General features: G+C 32.5%; 2 protein-coding genes across 4 annotated transcripts; one reads left to right on the top strand and one right to left on the bottom strand.

The window, feature by feature from the left end:
- The first annotated feature begins 6,813 nt into the window (after positions 1-6,813).
- LOC106416382 (serine/threonine-protein kinase TIO-like) lies at positions 6,814-14,519 on the top strand. Of its 3 annotated transcripts, XM_013857254.3 has the most exons (24): positions 6,815-7,035; positions 7,106-7,161; positions 7,254-7,367; positions 7,441-7,515; positions 7,583-7,675; positions 7,784-7,858; positions 7,950-8,042; positions 8,696-8,759; positions 8,846-8,930; positions 9,095-9,167; positions 9,243-9,311; positions 9,407-9,487; positions 9,602-9,671; positions 9,755-9,907; positions 10,158-10,296; positions 10,474-10,645; positions 10,747-10,848; positions 10,925-11,422; positions 11,535-12,683; positions 12,955-13,188; positions 13,312-13,455; positions 13,543-13,623; positions 13,699-13,887; positions 14,080-14,519. In XM_013857254.3, exons 3-24 carry the CDS (start codon positions 7,278-7,280, stop codon positions 14,329-14,331), a joined length of 3,981 nt encoding a protein of 1,326 aa, XP_013712708.2. In that variant the 5' UTR covers positions 6,815-7,035; positions 7,106-7,161; positions 7,254-7,277; the 3' UTR covers positions 14,332-14,519. The 3 variants fall into 3 exon arrangements, with proteins under 3 accessions (XP_013712707.2, XP_013712708.2, XP_013712706.2); XM_013857253.3 differs by lacking the exon at positions 7,106-7,161 and having other exon boundaries at positions 6,814-7,035; XM_013857252.3 differs by lacking the exon at positions 7,106-7,161 and having other exon boundaries at positions 6,815-7,105.
- A 662-nt stretch (positions 14,520-15,181) lies between these two features.
- On the bottom strand, positions 15,182-17,877 carry LOC106418611 (BTB/POZ domain-containing protein At1g50280-like). The gene is made up of 3 exons (XM_048750518.1): positions 17,666-17,877; positions 16,422-17,588; positions 15,182-15,638 (listed from the first exon to the last, which is right to left on the bottom strand). Exons 1-3 carry the CDS (start codon positions 17,726-17,728, stop codon positions 15,294-15,296), a joined length of 1,575 nt encoding a protein of 524 aa, XP_048606475.1. The 5' UTR covers positions 17,729-17,877; the 3' UTR covers positions 15,182-15,293.
- Between the last annotated feature and the right edge of the window lie 4,889 nt (positions 17,878-22,766).

Here is a 22,766-nt window from a genome sequence, read left to right on the forward strand (position 1 = left end):
ATTGGTAGAGCATTAGCATTAGCATTATGCTTTACATTATCCAATCAACAATTGTTAGAAAAATATTTAGAGAAATGCTAATGCTCTCCAAATGTTCTCTCACAAATGCTTTCATATGAAGCTTTTAGAAAAGCATTTGCATTTATAATTTATAAAATTAAAGAAAATATATAATTAATTCATTTATTTTAGTTAATAATATCATAAAATTATTTTTATATCTAGAAAATAAAATTTTTATTTCTAAAATCAATTTACAATAAAATATCTATTTTTTAAAATAGTATTTCACATTTAAAATATAATTTAATTATATAATTTAATTTATTTTAAATGCGAAAAATATTTTCAAAAATAGATATTTTAATTATAAAATTTATTTTAATATAATGTTTTTTGATACAAACATAATTTTTTTAATTATTATATAAAATAATTAATTATATATCTTTTTAATTTTATATGTTTATATATATATATATTGGAAATATATTCATTAAAAATAAATATATTATATATTATATGCTAATTTTTATAATAAAAAATATATTTTTTGATTTCTAAAATTAATTTACAATAACATATATTTTTTAAATAGTATTTCACATTTAAAATATAATTTAATTTATATAATTTAATTTATTTTAAATGCGAAAAAATATTTAAAAATAGATATTTTAATTATAAAATTTATTTCAAAATAATATTTTTTGATATAAATATAATTTTTAAATTATTAAATAAATTAAATAAATTATATATCTTTTAATTTTATATGTTAATATATTATATATATATATTAGAAATATATTCATTAAAATAAATATATTTTATATTATATACTAATTTTTATAATAATTTTAAATAACATATTCATACTGCTCTACCAATCATCCTATTAACAATTTAGCAAAAACATACAGCTTCTGCACCGTACTGCTTCTATAGCATACTGCTACTGCTAATGCTAATGCTCTACCAATCAAGGCCTTAGAGCATCATTATCCCTGAAACCCCAAATGGGGTTTCTTAATTTTTTTTTTTTTTTTTTTTACTTTTTCGAATATTTTTTTTTAAAAAAAAGAACCAATCGTGAGCCGCCACGTGTTAGTAGGACCCGCGAACAGTGTAAGAAACCCTTAAGAACCGATTACTATTTAGTAGTTTTTGTAACCGGTTTCTTAAAAAAAAAAGTGAGTCCTACGCGGGACCCACACGCTAAGAAACCCTCTAGTATCCCCGGATAAAGATGCTCTTAGTGTTTAGTGTGTTCGGTTTAGAGTTTATTATTTATCTAAGGGTTTAGAATTTACCCAAGGGTTTAGGTTTTAGGATTTAGGGTTTAGGGATTAGGATTTAGGGTTTTGTTTTTTTCGTGTCGATGTTAAATTTTTTTTTGTAATTATTACTTTTATTTACTTATTTCTTTTTACTTTTTTATTTTAAAAACATAATATAACTTGACAATATTTTATTTCCTTTTATAAAAGATATCGAATTTGAAATAATGAAATCCTATTGGTTGGTGAACTTTGATGTTCACCCTAGGGGTGAACTCAAGAATAAGTCTAAAAGTATTAATAAAACTATTACTTTTAGTCGTCAACAAACTCATTTCTTTCAATTCCAACACCTCATCAAATGGAAAAGCCCAAACATAATTTATATATTGATCTCTATATTAGAAGTTACATCTATAATTATATAACACTAGGTGTTTTGTCCGCGATGCGGGCTTAAACATTTTCATAAATTTTTGAAAAGTTCTTTGTACACTATATTCATTACTAAAATAAATCTTAAAATAACTCAATATTATATTTTTAATTATATAATTAAATTTTTTCTTTGATTAATATTTAATTATAATTTATGTTTTTAACATTTTACTAAAATACTTTTTCATATAACAATACAATATATATATATATAAATATATATATATATATATATATAATGAAATTATCCTTTTTTAATTATATTTTTAGATTTTGGATAATTAAATATTCTATTTTTAATTATATAATTAATAATTTTATTTAATTAATATTTAGTTATATAATTTATGTTTTTAATTTTTTACCGAAAGACTTTTTCAGATAACAATACAATAGATACATAAATTATCTCTTTTTAAAATTATATTTTCAGATTTTGGATAATTCTTACTATTCTTAATATTAATCAATTATCTAATCAAATCAATTAAAATTTTGTTTTTATTTTTTAATTTATTTATACATTTTATTCATTAAGGGTATAAACGATATTAACCATTCTAACTTTTAACTTGAAAGATCGATTCCAAAAAATTACTTTATTTGATTAATATTTAATTATATAATTTATGTTTTTTAACGTTTTACTAAAATAATTTTTCAGATAACCATACAATATATATATATATATATATATATATATATATATATAGAAATTATCTTTTTTTAATTATATTTTTAGATTTTGGATAATTCAATATTCTATTTTTAATTATATAATGAAGAATTTTATTTGATATATATTTGTTATAATGACTTTTACATTTCAAATATATATAGATTAAAAGTTATAAATTCTATTAAATAAATTCACTCTGCGCATGGCGCGGATGATCACCTAGTGAGAAGATAAACGGCCTGGCCTAATCTCATTCCCTTGGCTCTCCTCTCACCCTATCTTGTGGGAGCCGTTAAAATTATTATACAGTAATCCGATTCCTTTTCACTCAGATAGTAAAAATAATTTTTTCGAAGTAAATGGCTTTACCATGGAAAATTTTACCCGTATGGTGTGAAAATCATGAAAAAAATGTTTCTATTATTTATGATTTTGTAATTCTATATCATTAAGCAGTTAATAAATTATACATATTTTTGTAGAAACATTCAATAACAACATATTTTGTTTTTTTTTGTTTTTTTTCAAAAAATAAACAACACATTTTGTAAAAAGTGATTTAATTAACTTTATCATATTTAACATAAAGTCCAGAGGCTAAAAATAAAGATATTTTGATGATTTTATTTTAAATTAGAGAATATTTTAAATGTTTATGAAGTTGTTACGTAAATGTTTATCAAGTTAAAAAAATTTAAATTATATTAGCGTACGTCTTTTTCATGACTTAACGATAAAAATAGATGAGATGATAAAAAATGATGAGGACAGAGATTGCATCATGATTCATTTGTCTATGTGGTTTACGGAAAAAAAAACATGATTGGAGCCACAAATTCCTAATCCACAACCAAAACAATGGATAAGAGTTGTTAGTAAGAGATAGGAAAGTGTTAATAATATGATCTTGAAGTTGGGGCTGCTAAAATCAGACTTAGTAAACACAATGCTTCCAAACACAAAACATGGTAGTAAAATCTTTTTAGATAATTGTTGAATGTTGTGGATCATGTTCTTATCCAGGATGAAACATAGTTGTACCTCAAATGTATGAACATGGTAGACTAATTTGAAACTTAGTATGTTTTCAATCAAACCATGCTATTGGATGATTTAAAAGTCGAAAAAATCAAAATATGTTGCATCATCAACCCAACTATACGGTATGATTAACTGCATACTTTAAAATAGATTTTGGTTTTATTTTTTCAAAAAACATTTTATGAGTCATTTTAGATTTAATTTTTGAAAACATCTTATTATCCATATAAGATTTTGAATAAATATTTTTTTTTAAATTAGAGAAACTAGCTTCAGAATAAAAAAAAAATATATATATATATATATACTTCTTCATAACACTCTTAACAATGTATAATCTTTCTCATGTTATTCATTTGTGGAAATGCATTGTGCATGCATAGGAAAATCTAATAATCTCTCTTAAGTCATACTAGATTTTGAACCGCACTTTGAAAGCGAACGATTTATTTCTTTTTAAAATTTTGGTCAAATTTTGTTAACTATAAGCTTATATATTTTTATATAAGATAATCTAATCTATTTACAATTTTGTTGATTTTTTATGCATTTAAAATATACTTATATGTTGGACATGATATCAAAAAATGTATTTATATTCATTTAGTAATTTTTATTAAATGTAACCTATAAAGTTAAAAAGATATTGGAATTTTTAATGCATACTGAAAAAATACAAAAATATTCTATACAGATGGATTCCGTGGGTAAAAAATGGGTTTGCGTTTATTAAATATGATTTTATAACTGTTTCCCAAAAAATAACAGAAAGAAAAGTTGTTTTTTAAGGTTTCTTGATATTTTCTGGAACTCTTCCGACTATTTTATTTAAGGGAGAAACCGAGATACGATGAAACAAATAACTGTAAGTTATATTAGATTATATTTTTATATGAGCATATTATATATGTTTAAATGTAAGTTTTTGTCCTCATCATTTTAATTAGACGGAGTGAATGTAATAGTTTTTGTATTGTTTATACTTATTGATTTAATTAGTAGAGGTGAATATTGAGTAGGTTAATTTTTATTTTTCCAACGAACACTAATTATAGATTGATCCATATGTTCCTTTTTTTCTCCGGCGATAGATTTTTAGGTCGGTCCTGTCTGTTTTTCCCATTTTTTTCCTTGTTTTAACGATTTTTTATGGATCTCATCATTAATATCAGAATGTTTTCTCAATGGCATAACATTGTAATTGTAGTGTCAAACTATGAGCAAAATTCTAGGAGGTATTTTGCTTTAATAGTATAGATATATTGTTGGCTATCCAATATATATGTTTCTTAAATAAATATGTTTCTTAAAACATCATTAGAGTTTGTTTTCAGGATTTTGAGAAATGATAAAATCCCAAAGACAAATTTTTCAATTTGTTTTTCTTTAACAGTTAATTTTTTGACTAATAAATCATTTTTAGCATGCATGCCTAGTTCAAATACTTGAAACTTTTGATAGGGTTGACAACCATGATGCCAAAGCTCATTCCAGAATACCTAAAAGTCAATGCGAAGTCTAGCAAATATACACCTGAGGAAGTTAGATGTTCCAAAACAAAGTCCAATCAACATCTTATGTTGCCTCTGTCATTCCCCAATAAACGCAATGTCATTCAAATACAAAACATATTATTAAAATCTTCTTACATAATTGTCTGAATGTTTAGATCATGTTCTTATCTAGGATGAAAAAACAATTGTACCTCAAATATATGAACATTGTTAGAGTACTTTGAAACATGGTATGTTTTCAATGTTATTAGATGATTTGAAGTCTAAAAGTTAAAAAAAAAATGTTGCATCATCAACTATATGGTGTTGATTGGTTGCATATTTTTAAATAGATTTTGGTATCAAATTTTCAAAAACATTTACCAGCATTTAAAATATAAAATTTTGTTTTAATTTTTAAAAACATCAAATTAGCCATTTAAGATTTTGAACAAATAGATTTTCAAAAATTAAAAGAAACTAGTTTCAGATACAAAAATTATCTTATACTTCCTCATATAATTCCAACAATAGTAATTCATTTGTGAAAATGCATTATGCATTTAGTATAAAATGATAAATTAATTTAGTATGTGTAATTTTCCAAATTTATTTTGACCAAATATAAAATTTCGAAAATAAATAATCCAAATTTTACAAAAGATAAAATCATATATTCTAAATATATAACTTTTAAAAATGAAAGACGAAAAATTATGTTATAAAATAAAAGTAAATACTATTATCTTAATTTAATATGAAAAAAAAAAAACTTAATACCATAATATCAAAAGGATAAATTTTATGTTTACCACTTTCATGGTACCACTTTTCATCTTTACCACCACTAAAAAGACATTTTCAAAAATACATTTTTCATTAATTGGCAAAAGACTCTTATACTCTTATACTCTTATTATATATATATATATATATATATATAATAAATTATCATTTAAATAAAAAAAATTATGTTTTCGAATTATACTTTTTCAAATTCGAACTTTTTATAAATTTTTTTTTTTCAAAATTTCTTTTTGAAAATCGATAATTATGTTTGAAACTATTTTTAAAAATTTTTATATATATTTTTAAGTATTTATTTATATATTTATTAGAAACCTAAATTTCACATTCCAAAAATCCTACTCCACCTCTCAACTCTAAACCCTAAGTCTAAATTAGTTAACCCTAGGGGTATAAGTGTTTTTTACCCTTTAAAAGTGAGTGTAAAAGTGGTTAGTGTAAACATGAAAATTAGTACTATGAAAATTAGTACTATGAATGTGGCAATTTCCCATATCAAAAATATCATATATCGATTAAATTTACTAAAATAATATATATTTATTGTTTATACAAAAAAAAAATCATTTAATTATAAAATCTTGTAAAATGCTAAAATGAAAGATGTTAAACCATATTTTTAAACGCAACATATAAATGATCCTATATAAATATCAGTTATATAGTATAACTAAATATTTTTTTTAATGTATTATAAGCAAACTGTATAAATTGAAAAAAAAAATTGAAAGAGATTTTCTATTTGATTATTTTAGATTATAAATTTATTGTACCGAACTCGAAAACTTATTAGTAAGAATTAACAACTATAACAATATATAAAACAAATCACTATATATCAATAATGTGGAATAAGAAGTCTAAACAATAAAATTATAGAGTTACGTGATATATAACAGTAAAATATAAATTACATATTCATAAACGTTATACTGAAATGAAAAATACCTAAAACTCTAGCTGGAGTTCAACTAAAGTTCCACTTTTATGGTTCTCAACAAATAAGGCCTGGCCCATATTAACTAAAACCTTTTTGGGTTTGTATTTGCAGTTTTATAGTCTGAGATATTCTAGAGTTTTAGGTATTTTTGAAGATATCTTCCCTCTTTTTGAATTTCAAAAGTTTCCAATAATATCCCAAGCACTCTCTCTCTCTCTCTCTTTCCAAACATCGATCCAACGGATCTCTCTTCTTCGTTTACTTCGCTTCACCGCCGTTCCACATCGGCGGCGTCTCCACTTCTTCCATCTCCGCCGGTCACGCCTTCCTCTACTCTACTCATCTTCGCGAGCCACGGTTCTTATCCGTCTTTACTTTGCTTAAAATCTTCGATTGCCCCGATTATTCAGATATTTTCGCCAATCAGGTTTAGGATCTGCACTTATAGCTTACTCGATTCGCTAAATCGGGACGCAAACTAGAGTAGAGATCCTTTCGAAGCTTTTGATTGAACTAGACATAGACTCTCGATTATTGGTGTATTGAGGAAGCTGATTCGTTGATTTATACGGCAGATTTGAACACAGTCGTGCTGAATCATGGGTGTTGAGGATTATCATGTGATAGAGCTCGTTGGTGAAGGCTCGTTCGGGAGGGTCTACAAAGGAAGACGAAAGTATACCGGCCAGGTAAATTGATCTTGTTCGTTTAATCTTGTACTGATTGATTCCAAATCTTACTTTGATGAGTTCTATTGATCAGACGGTGGCGATGAAGTTCATCATGAAACAAGGGAAGAGTGACAAGGATATTCATAGTCTAAGACAAGAAATCGAGGTTAGAAACTTCTTTAATTCACATTCATGTGGTATCGTATCTCCTAATATGTTCTGTATGCTTTCAGATATTGAGGAAGCTCAAGCATGAGAACATTATTGAGATGCTCGACTCCTTTGAGAACGCACGAGAGTTCTGTGTTGTCACTGAGTTTGCCCAAGTACTTTTCTCCTCCCTGTCGATTGTAGATTCTAAAAGAACTGAATTGTGAAATCCTGCAGTCACACCTAGATGAAATAAATTAATCATGATGGAACATGTTTCACAGGGTGAATTGTTTGAGGTTCTTGAAGATGACAAGTGTCTTCCGGAGGAGCAAGTTCAAGCCATCGCAAAGCAGCTGGTAACACGTTTTGCCAACATGGCTCTTATTACTACATCTGAGCTCCTTCTTTTGTGATTTAATAAGACAATGTCCAAACTCCTAAACCCAGGTGAAAGCATTGCATTACTTGCATTCGAACCGTATAATCCACCGTGACATGAAGCCGCAAAACATTCTTATTGGTCCTGGGTCAGTGGTTAAGGTAATATATAACCTTTCTTTTTCTGCTTCCAGGAATTATGCTTGAATTTCTGGTTTCTATGCCTCGCACACACATCATTTGTTGATATTTTGTTTCTTGAAGATGAAAAATATGATAGGTTTAAAATTACATTACGATTCTTCTACTCATGTTTTTTTTACAAGTTTCTTCTACTCACGTTCTCAACTTATGGGTACCTCCTGAAAATGATACATGACCCTTGGAACTTTCTTTTTTTTTTCGAATTGAATGTTAAATTTATTCAAATCAAAAGCCTTTGGTTTACATCAAGTGCATCATATTTTGAAAGCATAAAACAAAACTTTGCTAAAAGATTTTATACATTTCTATGTGCCTATATTTCTTGTGGCAAACCAAAACCTCAATCCTTCTTCATACTTGTTGTCTCCCATTCTTTGAAAGACCCTTGGAACTTTCAGTCTAATGCTTGTTGAAGAAAACTAAGTTTATCATGTAAATTTACATGAGAAGAAGAGGAAACGGATAGCCTTGAATCTCATATAATTAGCTAATTACAAGTAGCAACAAAAGTAGTTTTCAACGCAGCTTTGATTATACATCTGTCACTGCAGCTTGTTATATTCTTTTCCTTTATATCAATTTTCGTACATACTTTCTAATTGACTTTTCAGCTATGTGATTTTGGTTTCGCTCGAGCTATGTCTGCCAACACTGTGGTTTTGAGATCTATTAAAGGTTAATATCTTTTATTTTCGTTAAGCCCATAAATGAATAGATAACTCAATATGTCGTGCCTTATTAAATTTCCAATCTTACTTCAGGCACTCCACTGTACATGGCGCCAGAGCTTGTGAGAGAACAGCCATACAATCATACCGCTGACCTGTGGTCTCTTGGTGTTATATTGTAAGTGGCTAAACTCATTTTACTTGTCCTACTTCCGTTGCATATATATATGTGATGATTTTGATAGATTTTCTTTCATAGTTTTTCATTTTTGCTTCATTCTTGTGTTATGTACATAATACCACACTTGGGATGGTTCTAAATAATCTCTTATGATACATTAGGTATGAATTATATGTTGGTCAACCTCCGTTCTACACTAATTCTGTGTACGCTCTCATCCGTCACATTGTTAAGGTATATAAATCATTGCAAATTCTTGTTCATCCTATATGCTAAAGGTTTGAGCTAACAGTTTAGTGAATCTTTAAGGACCCTGTCAAATATCCTGATGAAATGAGTCATAATTTCAAAAGCTTTTTGAAGGGATTGCTCAACAAGGTGAAGTTTCTATTGTTCCAAGCTATATTTACCATGTATTGATATTCGTAAGACTTATCTTGGAAAGTGCTAAAATGTTTTACAACGCAAAATAGGTGCCCCAAAGTCGATTAACCTGGCCTGCTCTTCTCCAGCACCCCTTTGTTAAAGAATCACTAGAGGAAGCGGAAGCCAGGGTAACAATCTTCTACTTATGACTTACAGTTTGCAGCTTGTGTCTTATGTACAAAATATTTTAAAACAATTTGTGAATTGGAAAAGATTGTTGGGATAATAGAACTCGTATTCAGGAAAGGCATACAGCAGTAGTGGACCATAAGGCAAGTTGGAGACAAGGAAATGGAGGGCAACAAAGAAACGGTTTGTCTAACTTCAGTCTGTGGTTAGACTATCTCTTAATTATTTTTATCCTTTATTAATTTTGTAGTGTTAATGTGACACAGATAAATGTGACTCTGCGACCCCGGTTAAAGACGCCTCTGCTCCAGGAACTCTAGGTGACGTTCAGTCAGATATGAAGAGTGCTGTCGAAGTAATATCTCCATCACCTGAGGCCTTCCTCGGATTCCCAACCCAAGAGGATATCAAAAGTGCAGGTAGTGGAAGATTTTATTTGTTAATCTTTTCTTCTCTCTTTTTATAGGATTTTACTTTAGGTTCGGTACATTTCAAATATAAACCCAGTTCTCTCTCATGTTCTATAGATAGTTTCAGAAACTCCACAAACATCATGATATCTGTGAAAGGACTTTAATCTTCTTCCGGAATTTCTAAAATTTTTGTCCTTCTTCATAATGGACGCATATACCAACATCGTTCATGCCTGTGTTGTTTTTCTCGTTTCAGGTGATGCAGCATTAGACAAACTCGAAAATACATCCCGCACTGCTAAAGGTGCAAAAGTTATATGTGAAGATGATAAAGCAATGGATGTTGTTTTGCTGTCACTGGAAAGATGTTCAAAATCCAAGCAACAGTCTAAAAGGTAAAATTTGGTGTATGTATAATGTATTGTTTCTTTAACCTACCATAATATAATAACTGGAAAATAAATAGATATTCTACGTAAAAGAAGGTTTCAACCCTCTGGTCTATCTTTTACTCTCTTCCAGTGAATTGTGGCACTTTTTATGATACTCGCATTGTCTTCATGGGTGCGCAGGGACAAAGATGTTGCTTACTCTGTTCAGTCCCTCAGAATCATTTCCAATTTGGTTGCATCTCGCGCCATAGTTTCGGTTGGACTGATTGATAAAATAACATCTGCACTGCTAGATTTTACTGACGCTCTTGTTGGGATGAAATCATCCGAGTTCAACAACATAATACCAAAGGTGAATTCTCTTGAGAAAACTTCTTCCTTGTGTTTGATTAGATCTTCTACTTTATTTATCAGTCAGAGATGATTTGTAACGCTTGCTTGTTTCTTAATCAGAGTCTTTCAGTCACTAAAAACTTGGTAGGGCATATTGAAGGCAGTAGCATACATAGTTCCTACATCAGGCACTGGACCAAATTAGTGGAAATCTTCGTGCAGGTGACTTTTCTTTTGGTGCACAGGTTTTTTTTAGATCAAACCACCTGTACTTATTCATTACTTTATGTGTATGTAGGTTGTCGGATGGGAAGAAGAGGGAACGGGTAGAATTTTATACGAGGCATGTTCTTGCATCACAACGATGTTGTCTCGAGTTGCAGAAAATCTTAAGACTTCAACTCCTGATTCTACTTCGCAACAGATTTTGGAGCATGCTAACATGTCCCGCATAGTTGATCATTTGTGTCTTTGTTTGGCTTCTTCTGGGTCGAGTTTAGCTTCTGGTTCTTCACACATGTTAGCAGCAGCTTGTGAAGCTTGTAGAGCAATATGGATTCTCATAGATACTTCAGAAACATTGTTCAAGAATGACAACGCCTACATATTTCCTCTCGATGCCTTGCAAAGCCATCGTCTTTCTCAGCTTGACCAAAGGAATTGTGAGTGGGGTCCGTTATCTGAGAAACTTGTCGATACAGTGACAAGAACATTTCTCCGATCAAAACATTTGCAAATAGCTGTCAGCCATTGCCTCCACCAACGAGTGGAGGCTCCATTGATTTCTGCAATCCAGGTGATTATGTGATGCTCCCCTCCTTATTTAGCTTTGTAAACTTACAAATTTTGTAGCTTGTATCTTTTTCCCTTGTTGAAACTAACTGGAAACGCCTTCTGTGATTCATCAGCTCTTGTCAAGATGCTGCCTTCACAATGGACTTATGCCTAGCGTGCTTTGTGGTCTTCCCAGTTCACTGCCTATCACTACCGCAGTCAGTGGTGGAGAGGATGGTACTGTTATTTCAGAAATATTTTCTATACTATCTTATGCAGCATCAACGATCAAAGACCAACAAACCGGAGAAACAAATAACATCAAGGGTAGACTAAATAATCTGGTGTTCCATTCATGCCTTCTGTTGGCAACAGTTGCCCAATGTTTGAACTTAAGTGGGAGAAGTTCTGCTCTGTTGATGCTAACAACTTCTCCAAAGAAGCATCTACATCGTCTTTCTGCCATAGCCAATCATATTGCCTCAGAGGATAAAATCGAAGCTTCCCTTCAGAATCACTCCGCATCAGCTATGCTTGCTCTTGCATCTATTCTCTCTCTTGAAAAAGGATCTTCTGCTGAATCTTCTGTCTCTGAGATGGCAGTGCCTCTGATTCCTCGAGCTACTAAGCTGTGTTATCATCTACGGCCTATGCCAAGTAATGAAGGTGAAGTCATATCTCCTTCTGCCAAGTCTAATCTCACCAAATGGCATGGACTTCTGGATGGATGTATTGGTTTATTAGAATCCAGATTGAAGTGGGGAGGACCTTTAACTGTACAACAGCTTATTGCAAGTGGTACACCATCGCTTCTTATGAATCTGCTAGCTGGAAGACTTTCAAATGCTTCCCCAGATGACATCAAGAACACTCCCAATAGGACTGGCTTGTCCCCTATGGGCGTTATATGGGCTGTTTCGTCTCTATGCCACTGTCTTTCAGGCGGCACATTAACTTTCCGTCAAGTTCTAGTGAAGACTGAAAACATGAAGCTGGTTTCTTATTTAATGTCTGATGCTCATCTCAAGCTAGTAAAGAGCTGGGGAGGTCCTGGTGGAGGAAAAGATGGAGCCAGAGAGACGATAAATGTGATAATTGATCTGCTTGCATTTCCTTTTGTTGCTCTGCAAAGTCAACCAGGTCCGTTATCTGCCACTGCTTCTGTGAATAGTGGATTCATTCTCAACGTGGGCTCTCCTGGCGTGAGAGTGTGCATCGAAGATAGAGATCTGCTAAAAGCTATTGAAGAGGATATGGACAAATACATAAAAGTCCTCGTGGAGGTTAGTTATTCGATTCTGTTTCCTTGATTTTATATACAATTTTGTTTGTTAATTAGAATCTACAGCTCATTTCTCATGATTACGAGCTGAAATCACGTAATAGATCATTATATCTATGGACAACAGGCATCAATTAGTAATTTCTTTTAACATTCAACAATGTTAGCTGTGACTAGTAGTTGGGTTTCACTTCTTCACCCAGCATTCTGTTTGGTTCTTAGTGCTAGCCATTATGTGAACTGAATAAATCTCTTTGGATTGAACTTTTCAGGTGGGAGTACCCAGTTTAATTCTTCGTTGCTTGGAACACTTGGACTTAAAGGATCTAGTAAGGCCAGTTGCTTTTCTTGCCAAAATGGTGGGTCGACCACGTCTTGCGGTAGAGCTCGTTAGCAAAGGTCTGTTGGATCCCAACAGAATGAAAAAACTACTCAACCAGTCAAGTCCAAGAGAAGTCATACTTGACGTTTTGATGATCATATCGGATCTATCGAGGATGGATAAGGTACGATTTCTAAATTCATGAAACGGAAATAAACACATGTTGCATTCAATTTGCTTAGACACATAGGATTGTTAAGTACACACGCTGCTATCTAACTTGTCAGTGTTGTCGTCTACCGTGTAGGCTTTCTACAAATACATCGGTGAGGCTTCTGTGTTGCAGCCTTTGAAGGAGTTCCTCACTCATCCGGATCCAAATATACGCGCAAAAGCGTGTAGTGCTCTTGGCAACATGTGCAGACACAATGAATATTTCTACAGTTCTCTCGTAAGTAACAACACTTTGAGGAGCCTTATGTTTTTAGAACAGAGTGTTCCTTCTTACATTGTCTGCATGTTTGTTAAATTTTTGTAGGCGGAACATCAAATCATCGGCCTCCTCATTGATCGATGCGCTGATCCTGACAAAAGAACACAGAAATTCGCTTGCTTTGCTGTAAAACTCACACAAATTAACAAACATTTCATATAATATTTTGATCAATCTTGAAAGAGGTCCTTTTGTTTGTAGATTGGGAACGCTGCTTACCATAGTGACAAGCTGTACGAAGAACTAAGACGATCTATAACGCAGCTAGCAAACGTTTTGACCTCAGCCGAAGAAGACAAGACAAAAGCGAACGCTGCTGGTGCTTTGAGCAACCTTGTCCGTAACTCCAACAAGCTTTGTGAAGATATAGTCTCCAAAGGAGCTTTACAGGTTAAGTATCTGCACTCGTCTCAAATCAATCACGAAATTCTAAAACGGTTTCACTCAATACCTCGGATAATAAGTTGTTCACATAGATTTCTCAGGTCACAAACTAAAAGCCTGATGTTTAATATTGCGTCTTGTCAAGATTGTGTCTCAGGCAAGAAACTGGTATCTAATTTCGCGTATTTTGTAATGCAGACGTTACTGAAGTTGGTTGCGGATTGCTCGGCTACTGCCCTGAACCCGAGCAAGAAAGAGACTGGAAGTGAGTCACCGCTCAAGATAGCACTCTTCTCGCTGGCTAAAATGTGTTCGAACCACCAGATTTGCAGACAGTTCGTGAAGTCATCGGAGTTGTTCCCTGTCATCGCGAGGCTTAAACACTCGCCTGAGACTAACATTGCTCACTATGCTTCAGTTATTGTCGCCAAAGTTGGTGGTGATTCTTAAGAAAATTAGATGTACGTCCCTGTAAATTCATTATGTTACAACACTGTTTCATTACTTCCTAGTATTGTTATTTACGTTTGAAATTGATGAAAAATGCGCAAACGGTAGTAAACTGAGATCACATCAACTAAGACCAATCACAGATATTATTGGTTTATGTATTTTTATTGATTTAGAAATTTATTTAGTATTTACAAATCCAAATAAAATATATCGATTTTAAAATTTAACCTACAAATTTTAATTAATATTACAAAACCGGAGTTTCTCCCTCGGATTTGAATCTTAAAATCTACAAAACTGTAGTTTCTCCCTCAAATTTGAGTCGGTGTATTTTTAACAAAAAAATATATACAAATTTATTTCAAGAACCAATCCCCCCCCCCCCACCCCCTCCCCGGTTAAGTTAGGAATCAGAAATATAAATTACAAACATTTTAAGTACAAGTGAGCATTCGGTTTTTTAAGTTTTTCAGAATATATCACTAAATTGATTTTGGTTTGGTTTGAAATTTAGACTATTCGGTTTGGTTTTGAGTTATATTTTGTGTTCCGAATTCAACCAAAAACGTTTCATATCTCGGTTTATTCGGTGGGAGACAAATTATTCTGATAAAATTTGGCATAGTTCCCTTAATTTCGGCTTATTGATTCAGTTTGTTTGGTTGGTATTTGACGAACTGATCAGTTTTTGTGTACTGAACAAAACCGATTGAATTTTAGCCAAACCAAATATTCTCAGTTCGGGTTCGGTTTATTTTGGTTTGATTTGATTCGGTTTGGTTCAATTTAATTTGGAGCCAAATGGGGATCAATTTGCGTGTATGGTTGTTGATTTACTTGGTAGACAAGTGAAAGGTAATGTCCATAAATTCATAGCTTTTGATATGAAAAACGCAGAACTGATTATTTGTACAAAACTATGTACAACACTGGGACGCAAGTGAGATTACCATTTGACCTCATAACCCTTCTCTGAAACTATCCATAACCTTCCAGTTATATCCTCCTTTAGTCTTCAACTCCTCAGCTAATTTCTCTGATATCTCAAAGCCTTTGAGGTGCAACATTACATGCTTCTTGTCTTGTGAGTGTCTGCGACTACGACACGTACTCTTGTTTACAAGTTTCACCTCTTGAGTCCTGTGTTCTTGATTTTCACAACTGGACTTGAGTGCTTGAACGGCCACGTCTGGGGGGATCTTAGGGTTTCTGGCAAGCTGTTTGCAGGTCTCCCTTGTTAGTTTCTTGTAATTGAGGCATCGACATATCTTTGTTCGATCTTGTGGTGTCAGATTCGAATGAGACTGTACAACAACAACAAAAAAAACAAAAATTAGAATCGACTTACTATATAGGGCACTGATATCAGTTTGCAATATAGATTGTAAATTTTTTTAAAAAAATTGATGTAAAAATTGAAATTTTCTAGAAAAAAAATATCTAATATAAAACTGAAATATCATTAGTTCCTTAAAGTTCGTATTGGGAATTTAGTAAAATGGATATCTCCAAATTTTTTTTTTTTGAATATGGATACTTGCTAGAGTGTTTCACATGGCAAATGATAGTACCATACCCAAAAAGAACTATAATTTTGAGTTTTTAGTATAGTGTTACTAATAGTATTTTTAAAAGTGGTAAAAGGACAAGACAGAGAAGAATACAGAAGAAATTGTATCGTTGTGAGGTAATCTGACAGGAACCCCACGGCAGCAACAAGACAGTGAAGACACTGAAGATGACTCCAAGTCTTAAATATAACATATACTCTCCGTGTATAAATGGTATACACATAATCACAAATTTCAAATCTTTATGATGATTAAAAGAATAGTTTCACTCTGTGTTTGATCACTTGATTAGTAGTATAAGAAACCAAAATGTATTCAATAGAAAATTGTATTGAAATCTATCTGTCACTTGTCAGCTTCTGTATGTCCAGTACAAAATAAAATAAAAACTTATTTTCTCTTTTATTTGTCTCACTTTGTATCAAAAACATTTTTTGTTTGCATAGTTGGTGAAGAGATTCATGAAAATCTTTGTCAAATAAAAAGAAAAATTCAAGAAAATAAAAAAAAACTGACCAGTAGATAGATGTCAATGGCTCTGTAAACTCCATCAAAGCAATCTCTAGCTGAATCTGGCAAACTCTCTGCAACTCCAAGGAACTTGGATACTTTCAAATTCTGATCTGGAGATATCTCTCTCAAATACTTATCAATCAATCTCCCAAATTCTTTCATCTTTGATTCTTCTTCTATGTTCCTCACAAACACTTTTAACAATCTTTTCACAAGATCAACATTGTAGAATCCACTTTCTCTGCTTCCTCCAGCTGCAGGTATCAGAAGATCATCAAGTGTTGCTTGATCCAACATCTCTCCAATTAAGGTTTCCAAACCAGTCTTTGACTCTCTACTTAGACTAAAGCTGGATAAAACCCGAAGAACCCAGAAGAGTTTCCTGCAAGAAAATGCTGTTTTACCAGCTGAAACCACTCCTCTAACCGCTGTACCAGCTAACTCAGAGTACTCAAGCTTGTTCCTCGTAAGCTCTGTCTTGTTTGATTTGGTTGGGAGTCTTGTCTTGAGATAATGAAGAAGAAACTTAGTTAGGACCAAGCTTTTTACGTTGGTTTTGTAAGCTCCAGTGATCCTTACTAGCTTCAAGATGATCAGCGGGGAGAGACTTGACATATCATCAAACCACCACTCGTTGCTTCTTCCGCAAGAAACTGTCCAAGAAGTTAACCTTTTGTCTGATTCGGGCGTGTTCTTGGCCGACGAAGGCGAAGAATAAGACGGAGAAGAGGAAGAGAAGGCTTCTGAACTCCGAGAGATTTTTGTCAAAGCTGAGAAAATGAGTTTATCGACGAGACCATACGAATCCGCGTGGAGGAACACTTGATCTTGCTCGCAGTTCTTGAGGCTTAAAACGATGTCGTTCCAAGAACCATAGAACACTTCTTCAAGAAAAGTCTCTGCCTGAGTCAAAAGGTTAGAGAAACAGAGCTTCTCTGTCATGCCTAGAAAAACAGAGCAACAGTACAGAGTCGAGACATTTGAGACATCGATTGAGATTCCTCCGTTGCTGTAACAGAACCTTGAAACCAGCTCAAACCCATCTGGTCCACCTGGAAACTCATCGATCTCGATAGTGATGACTTCTGGATCTTTATTCTTCTTGTTTCTCTTCTTCTTGCTCTGTTTTATCATCTTCCTCACGCTCCCGGAGTACTTTGAGATCACATCCTAAAACAGAGCATGCAGAGAAATAAGGATCAGAGCATAATCAAGATTCGTTCTTTAAGGTTTGGTTTTTGTTTTACCTGATTGAGGAAGAATGTGTATTCTCCATTGATATTGATTCGGAGATCGTAGAAGAGAGACATTTCTCACGATTTTTGCATCAGAGTATGAAAGCCTAATGAGTCTTGTGACTTGTTGCAAGCTTTCCGCTGTTTATTTTGTGTGTATTTTTGGATTTTATAGAGCAATAATTATAGTGGCCACATGGAAATGAGATATGTATAGTGTTTTATTTGTCTTTATTTACACCAATGCAAATACATAATAAATAAAATATATTAAAGAAAAACTAGACGAATGTAAGACAAAAGTTTGTGTTGAACTATAGTATAATTTTAATACAAAATATATAGAAAACCACATAAATTTTTCAAATTATCTCAAATTCCCATGAAATAAGTTTTAGTTGTTTGTCTTGTTTTGTTTTTTTATAAAAGAATGTTGTTGAACTTTGATTCTTTGAGAAGATTGACTTTAAAAAGAAATTAATATAATTTAATAATTGCTTATCTGATGCACAATTTTCATGGTAATAATACAATTTATTTAAATAAAATAACATATATTAAAGATAAATTAGACGGAAGTTAAACAAAAGCTTATGCTGAACTATAGTATAATTTTTATTTTCAAAAAAAAAACTATAGTATAATTTTATATAAATATACAGAAAACCACATAAATTTTCAAATTATCTCAAATTCCAATAAAATGATTATTTGTTGTTTGTATTGTTTGTTCTTTTAAAGAATGTTGTTGAACTTCGATTCTTATTCCTTTGAGAAGGATTGACTTTATAAAAAAAAACTACTATAATTTAGTATTTTCTTATCCAATTGCACAAATTTTCATGGTACTAAGCTACTGTCTACATATTGTAGTTTTCTTTATGTAAAGAACAATGTTTGTGTTGTTAAGTTCAAAATTTTACAGAAAATTCAAATTTAAAGTTAACAATATCTTCTTTTTTGCTTATTTATATATATATATATTTATTTATTTATTTATTTATTTGTTTGTTTATTTTCATACACGAATAAAACTGATAATTGTTAGAAGAAAAACAAATTAGGTATCTCATACTTCTTAAAAGTGATTCAACTGATGAAGTTTGGTATGGTATTTAACTTCATGTGATCAAAACCCTATATTTTGTAGACGGTATCATAAATAATTGTTTTAGCTAAAAAGAATTCAGTTCAGATTAGTATATCTAGTTATCTATCTAAGATGTGACCAACTAGGATTGAAAATGCCTCGTGTCGAGTTGAACCGTGTAGTCTGGTTCAGTCAAGGAGTCTTGCTTTCATTATCTGGCTAGCTATGTGCAAAAGACTTTCAGTGGGAGATCAAACAAGAGTTTGGAGTCAATATGCATTATATATTTTGTGTGGAGAAGCGAATGAATCAAAGTATCACACACGCAGGCCTGCCACACGACATGAATTAGGTCGAGCTCTGCCACATGCTTCTTGATTTGCTTGGGAGCAATGGCTCAAATACCCATTTATTGAATGTGTATAATATTAATGAGTTTAACCCATATTTGAACCAGCCTTAGTTGGTATCCGATACGCACACCCGATACCACTATATGATTTAGGAATGAGCTTAGCTAGGAGCTACGAGCACCACGGTCATGACACCTACGACCTCGGCCGTAGCTACCTAAGAATTATCTAAGGATATATGACGACGAACTCAACGTCATGCTATAAAATCAAAAGCAAGGATTACGTGTTTACATGTTGAAATTATGCCCGTAACCTACAGTTTTCTTTAGACGTTGTGTTAATCGTCTCCATTTGCCCTGCTTAATTTTTATATATGTAGTGGTATTTATTTTAGTGAATTCAGCTGTTTATAGTTAAATCGCTTAACTAATATTTTTTGAACAAATCCATTGTAATTTGTAGAGTTGATATCAAATTTAGGTTTTTGGTGTCTTTCATTCCGTATATATTATATAATTTTGGATGACAAAAAAAAAATAACTTTGTTTAGCGCCTTCTACTTTGGTAATATTTTTTTTACTTTAATTTTGAAACAGAGATTTACATCCGATCACATAAAACTCCATTACGATATTGTCATGTTTATGATCTTGTATTTAAAAGTTCTTGTTAAAAATACATGTGAATGTGTGGGGTCTATACAAAAATGGTTTTTTCCTCGTTTATGTGCGAGACCACTACGAGCTTTATCATCGTATTATTTCCAAATGCGACCATGTATTTGACAGCGACATGATACCAACGTAAACCTTCCCGTCCCCGCAAAATACCAAGCGCCTGTTATAAAAGAACTGAAATTTTATTATATCGCAGGAATTTAAATAAGGGCAAAATTTTATACCCGTACGAAGAAGATAACACTGATAAGAAGAGAGGATGTGTTATTAAAGGAGAAGGGATGGTGTAATCGTGTTTTTACAAATGATCGAAAACTCCGTATTTATAGAAGAAAAATTAATGTGCAAATAGTGACAGTGAGACCCACATCTTTAATTATTTCAACATTTTCGGCGTTGGAAATGTCTGACTTTCATAACACTCCCCCTTGGGGACCGGTGTCACTCTCCGCTCTCGCTTAACGTCTTTGTTGCCTCGTTAAAAACCTTTCTAGAAAAACCCAATGGGAAAAACCATAGTAAGGTAAAAAGAGTACAACTACGTAAGCTCCCCCTCGAATGAGCAGTCATAGATCCTTCTGATGACGCATTCCAATGTTACGAACATGTTTTCTGAATATCGAAGTCGGAAGTGATTTTGTGAAGAGGTCAGCTGCATTGTCGCATGATTGGACATATCTTACTTCAATCTCTTTCTTTTTCACGAGCTCTTGAGTGTATGAGAAGAACTTCGGATGAATATGCTTCGTTCTATCGCTTTTGATATATCCTTCCTTCGTTTGAGCAACACATGCCGCGTTATCTTCATATAGAATAGTTGGCTCCGTATTTTCGCCAATCCCGCTGCTTGAACAGATGTGTCGGCTCATTGATCTCAGCCATACACATTCTCTACTTGCTTCATGGAGTGCAATTATCTCAGCATGATTTGAAGAAGTAGCCACGAGCGTTTGTTTCTGGGAACGCCAAGATATAGCAGTGCCTCCGATCGTAAAAACGTATCCTGTTTGCGATCGGGCTTTGTGTGGATCTGAAAGATATCCTGCATCTGCAAAACCAACCATTTGACCTTTTGAACTTTTAGGATAAAATAAGCCCAAATCAATGGTCCCTTGGAGGTAACGAAAAACATGTTTAATCCCATTCCAATGTCTTCGAGTTGGAGATGAGCTGAATCTTGCCAAAAGATTCACAGCAAATGATATATCAGGCCGTGTACAATTTGCAAGGTACATCAGCGCTCCAATTGCACTTAGATATGGTACTTCTGGACCAAGTATCTCTTCTTTCTCCTCAGGTGGTCTAAATGGATCACTTTCAATATTAAGTGACCTAACGACCATCGGGGTGCTAAGAGGAGTTGATTTATCCATGTTAAATCGTTTCAACACTCTTTTAGTGTATGTGGATTGATGCACAAATATACCATTTTGTGAATGTTCTATTTGTAGGCCAAGACAATACTGTGTCTGTCCAAGATCTTTCATCTCAAATTCTCCTTTGAGATAGTCTGATGCCTTTTGTATTTCCTTTTGAGTTCCGATGATGTTAAGATCATCAACATATACCGCGATTATTACAAATCCGGATATTGTTTTCTTGATGAAAACACATGGGCATATAGGATCATTCACATATCCTTCTTTTGTTAAATGATCACTGAGACGATTATACCACATACGTCCAGATTGCTTTAACCCATATAATGATCTTTGCAATTTTATTGCACATACATCTTTAGGTTTGGAACTTAATGCTTCTGGCATTTTAAATCCATCAGGAACTTTCATGTAGATATCAGTATCTAATGATCCATATAGATAAGCTGTAACAACATCCATGAGACGCATCTCTAGATTTTTATCAGCTGCTAGACTCATCAAGAATCTAAATGTAATGGCATCCATAACTGGAGAATACGTTTCTTCATAATCGATTCCAGGTCTTTGAGAAAAACCTTGAGCCACTAGACGAGCTTTGTATCTCGTAATCTCATTTTTCTCATTTCGCTTTCGAACGAAAACCCATTTGTACCCAACTGGTCTCACATCTGCAGGTGTGAGCACAATAGATCCAAATACTTTTCGTTTATTAAGCGAATCAAGTTCAGCTTGTATTGCATTTTTCCATTGTTCCCAATCATGTCTCTTTTGACATTCATAGACAGATTTTGGTTCTGGATCATCGATTTCTTCATTTATTTCACTTGACACAATATATGAGAAAGCATCATCAAGGTCATTTTGTTTATTTCTATTCCATATCCTTTTATTATGGATGTAATTAATAGAAATCTCATGATTATCTTTCGATTCATGATGCTCTGATTCATGATGCTCTGATTCATCAGAATCCTTATCATTTATTTCTTCCAAAATATTTTCTGCTATTTTGGGTGCATCATATATTTCAGCTTTCTTCTGTTTCCTAGGATTCTTATCCTTAGAACCAACAGGTCTACCACGCTTCAGGCGTGTTTTTGGCTCTCGTGTGTCATCCTCCTTTTCTTGTTCATTTGGCATTTTGATACGAGCAGGAGCATTTGCAGCTGGTATATGAGATTTAGTTACCGTCTTGGTATCTACAAATGCATCAGGTAGCTGGTTAGCTATACTCTGTAAATGCATAATTCGTCGAACTTCTAGTTCTGACTCTTTAGTAGGAGGATCAAGATATAACAATGATGGTACACTCCATTTTATATCACTTCCAACATTTTTGTTTTCTCCCCCTAGAACTGGGAATACATTTTCGTCAAAATGACAATCAGCAAAACGTGCTGTAAAGACGTCACCAGTCTGTGGTTCTAGGTATCTTATAATTGATGGGGAATCAAAACCAACATATATTCCCAATCTTCTTTGTGGTCCCATCTTTGTACGTTGTGGTGGTGCTACAGGCACATATACCGCACAACCAAAGATTCTAAAGTGGGAAATGTTTGGTTCTCGACCAAACGCTAACTGTAGTGGGGAATACTTATGGTATGC

The sequence above is a fragment of the Brassica napus genome, chromosome C3 (assembly GCF_020379485.1).
Source record: "Brassica napus cultivar Da-Ae chromosome C3, Da-Ae, whole genome shotgun sequence".
NCBI lineage: Eukaryota > Viridiplantae > Streptophyta > Magnoliopsida > Brassicales > Brassicaceae > Brassica > Brassica napus.

Bases quoted from the DNA above. Each gene is read 5' to 3' on its own strand.
- LOC106416382 (XM_013857253.3), top strand. From the start codon at position 7,278: ATGGGTGTTGAGGATTATCATGTGATAGAGCTCGTTGGTGAAGGCTCG. The intron at 9,672-9,754 runs GTTTGTCTAACT...AATGTGACACAG, and splicing joins TGGAGGGCAACAAAGAAACG to ATAAATGTGACTCTGCGACC. The intron at 13,456-13,542 runs GTAAGTAACAAC...AAATTTTTGTAG, and splicing joins AATATTTCTACAGTTCTCTC to GCGGAACATCAAATCATCGG.
- LOC106418611 (XM_048750518.1), bottom strand. From the start codon at position 17,728: ATGTCTCTCTTCTACGATCTCCGAATCAATATCAATGGAGAATACACA. The intron at 17,589-17,665 runs GTAAAACAAAAA...GCTCTGTTTTAG, and splicing joins ACACATTCTTCCTCAATCAG to GATGTGATCTCAAAGTACTC. The intron at 15,639-16,421 runs GTCAGTTTTTTT...GTTGTTGTACAG, and splicing joins CCATTGACATCTATCTACTG to TCTCATTCGAATCTGACACC.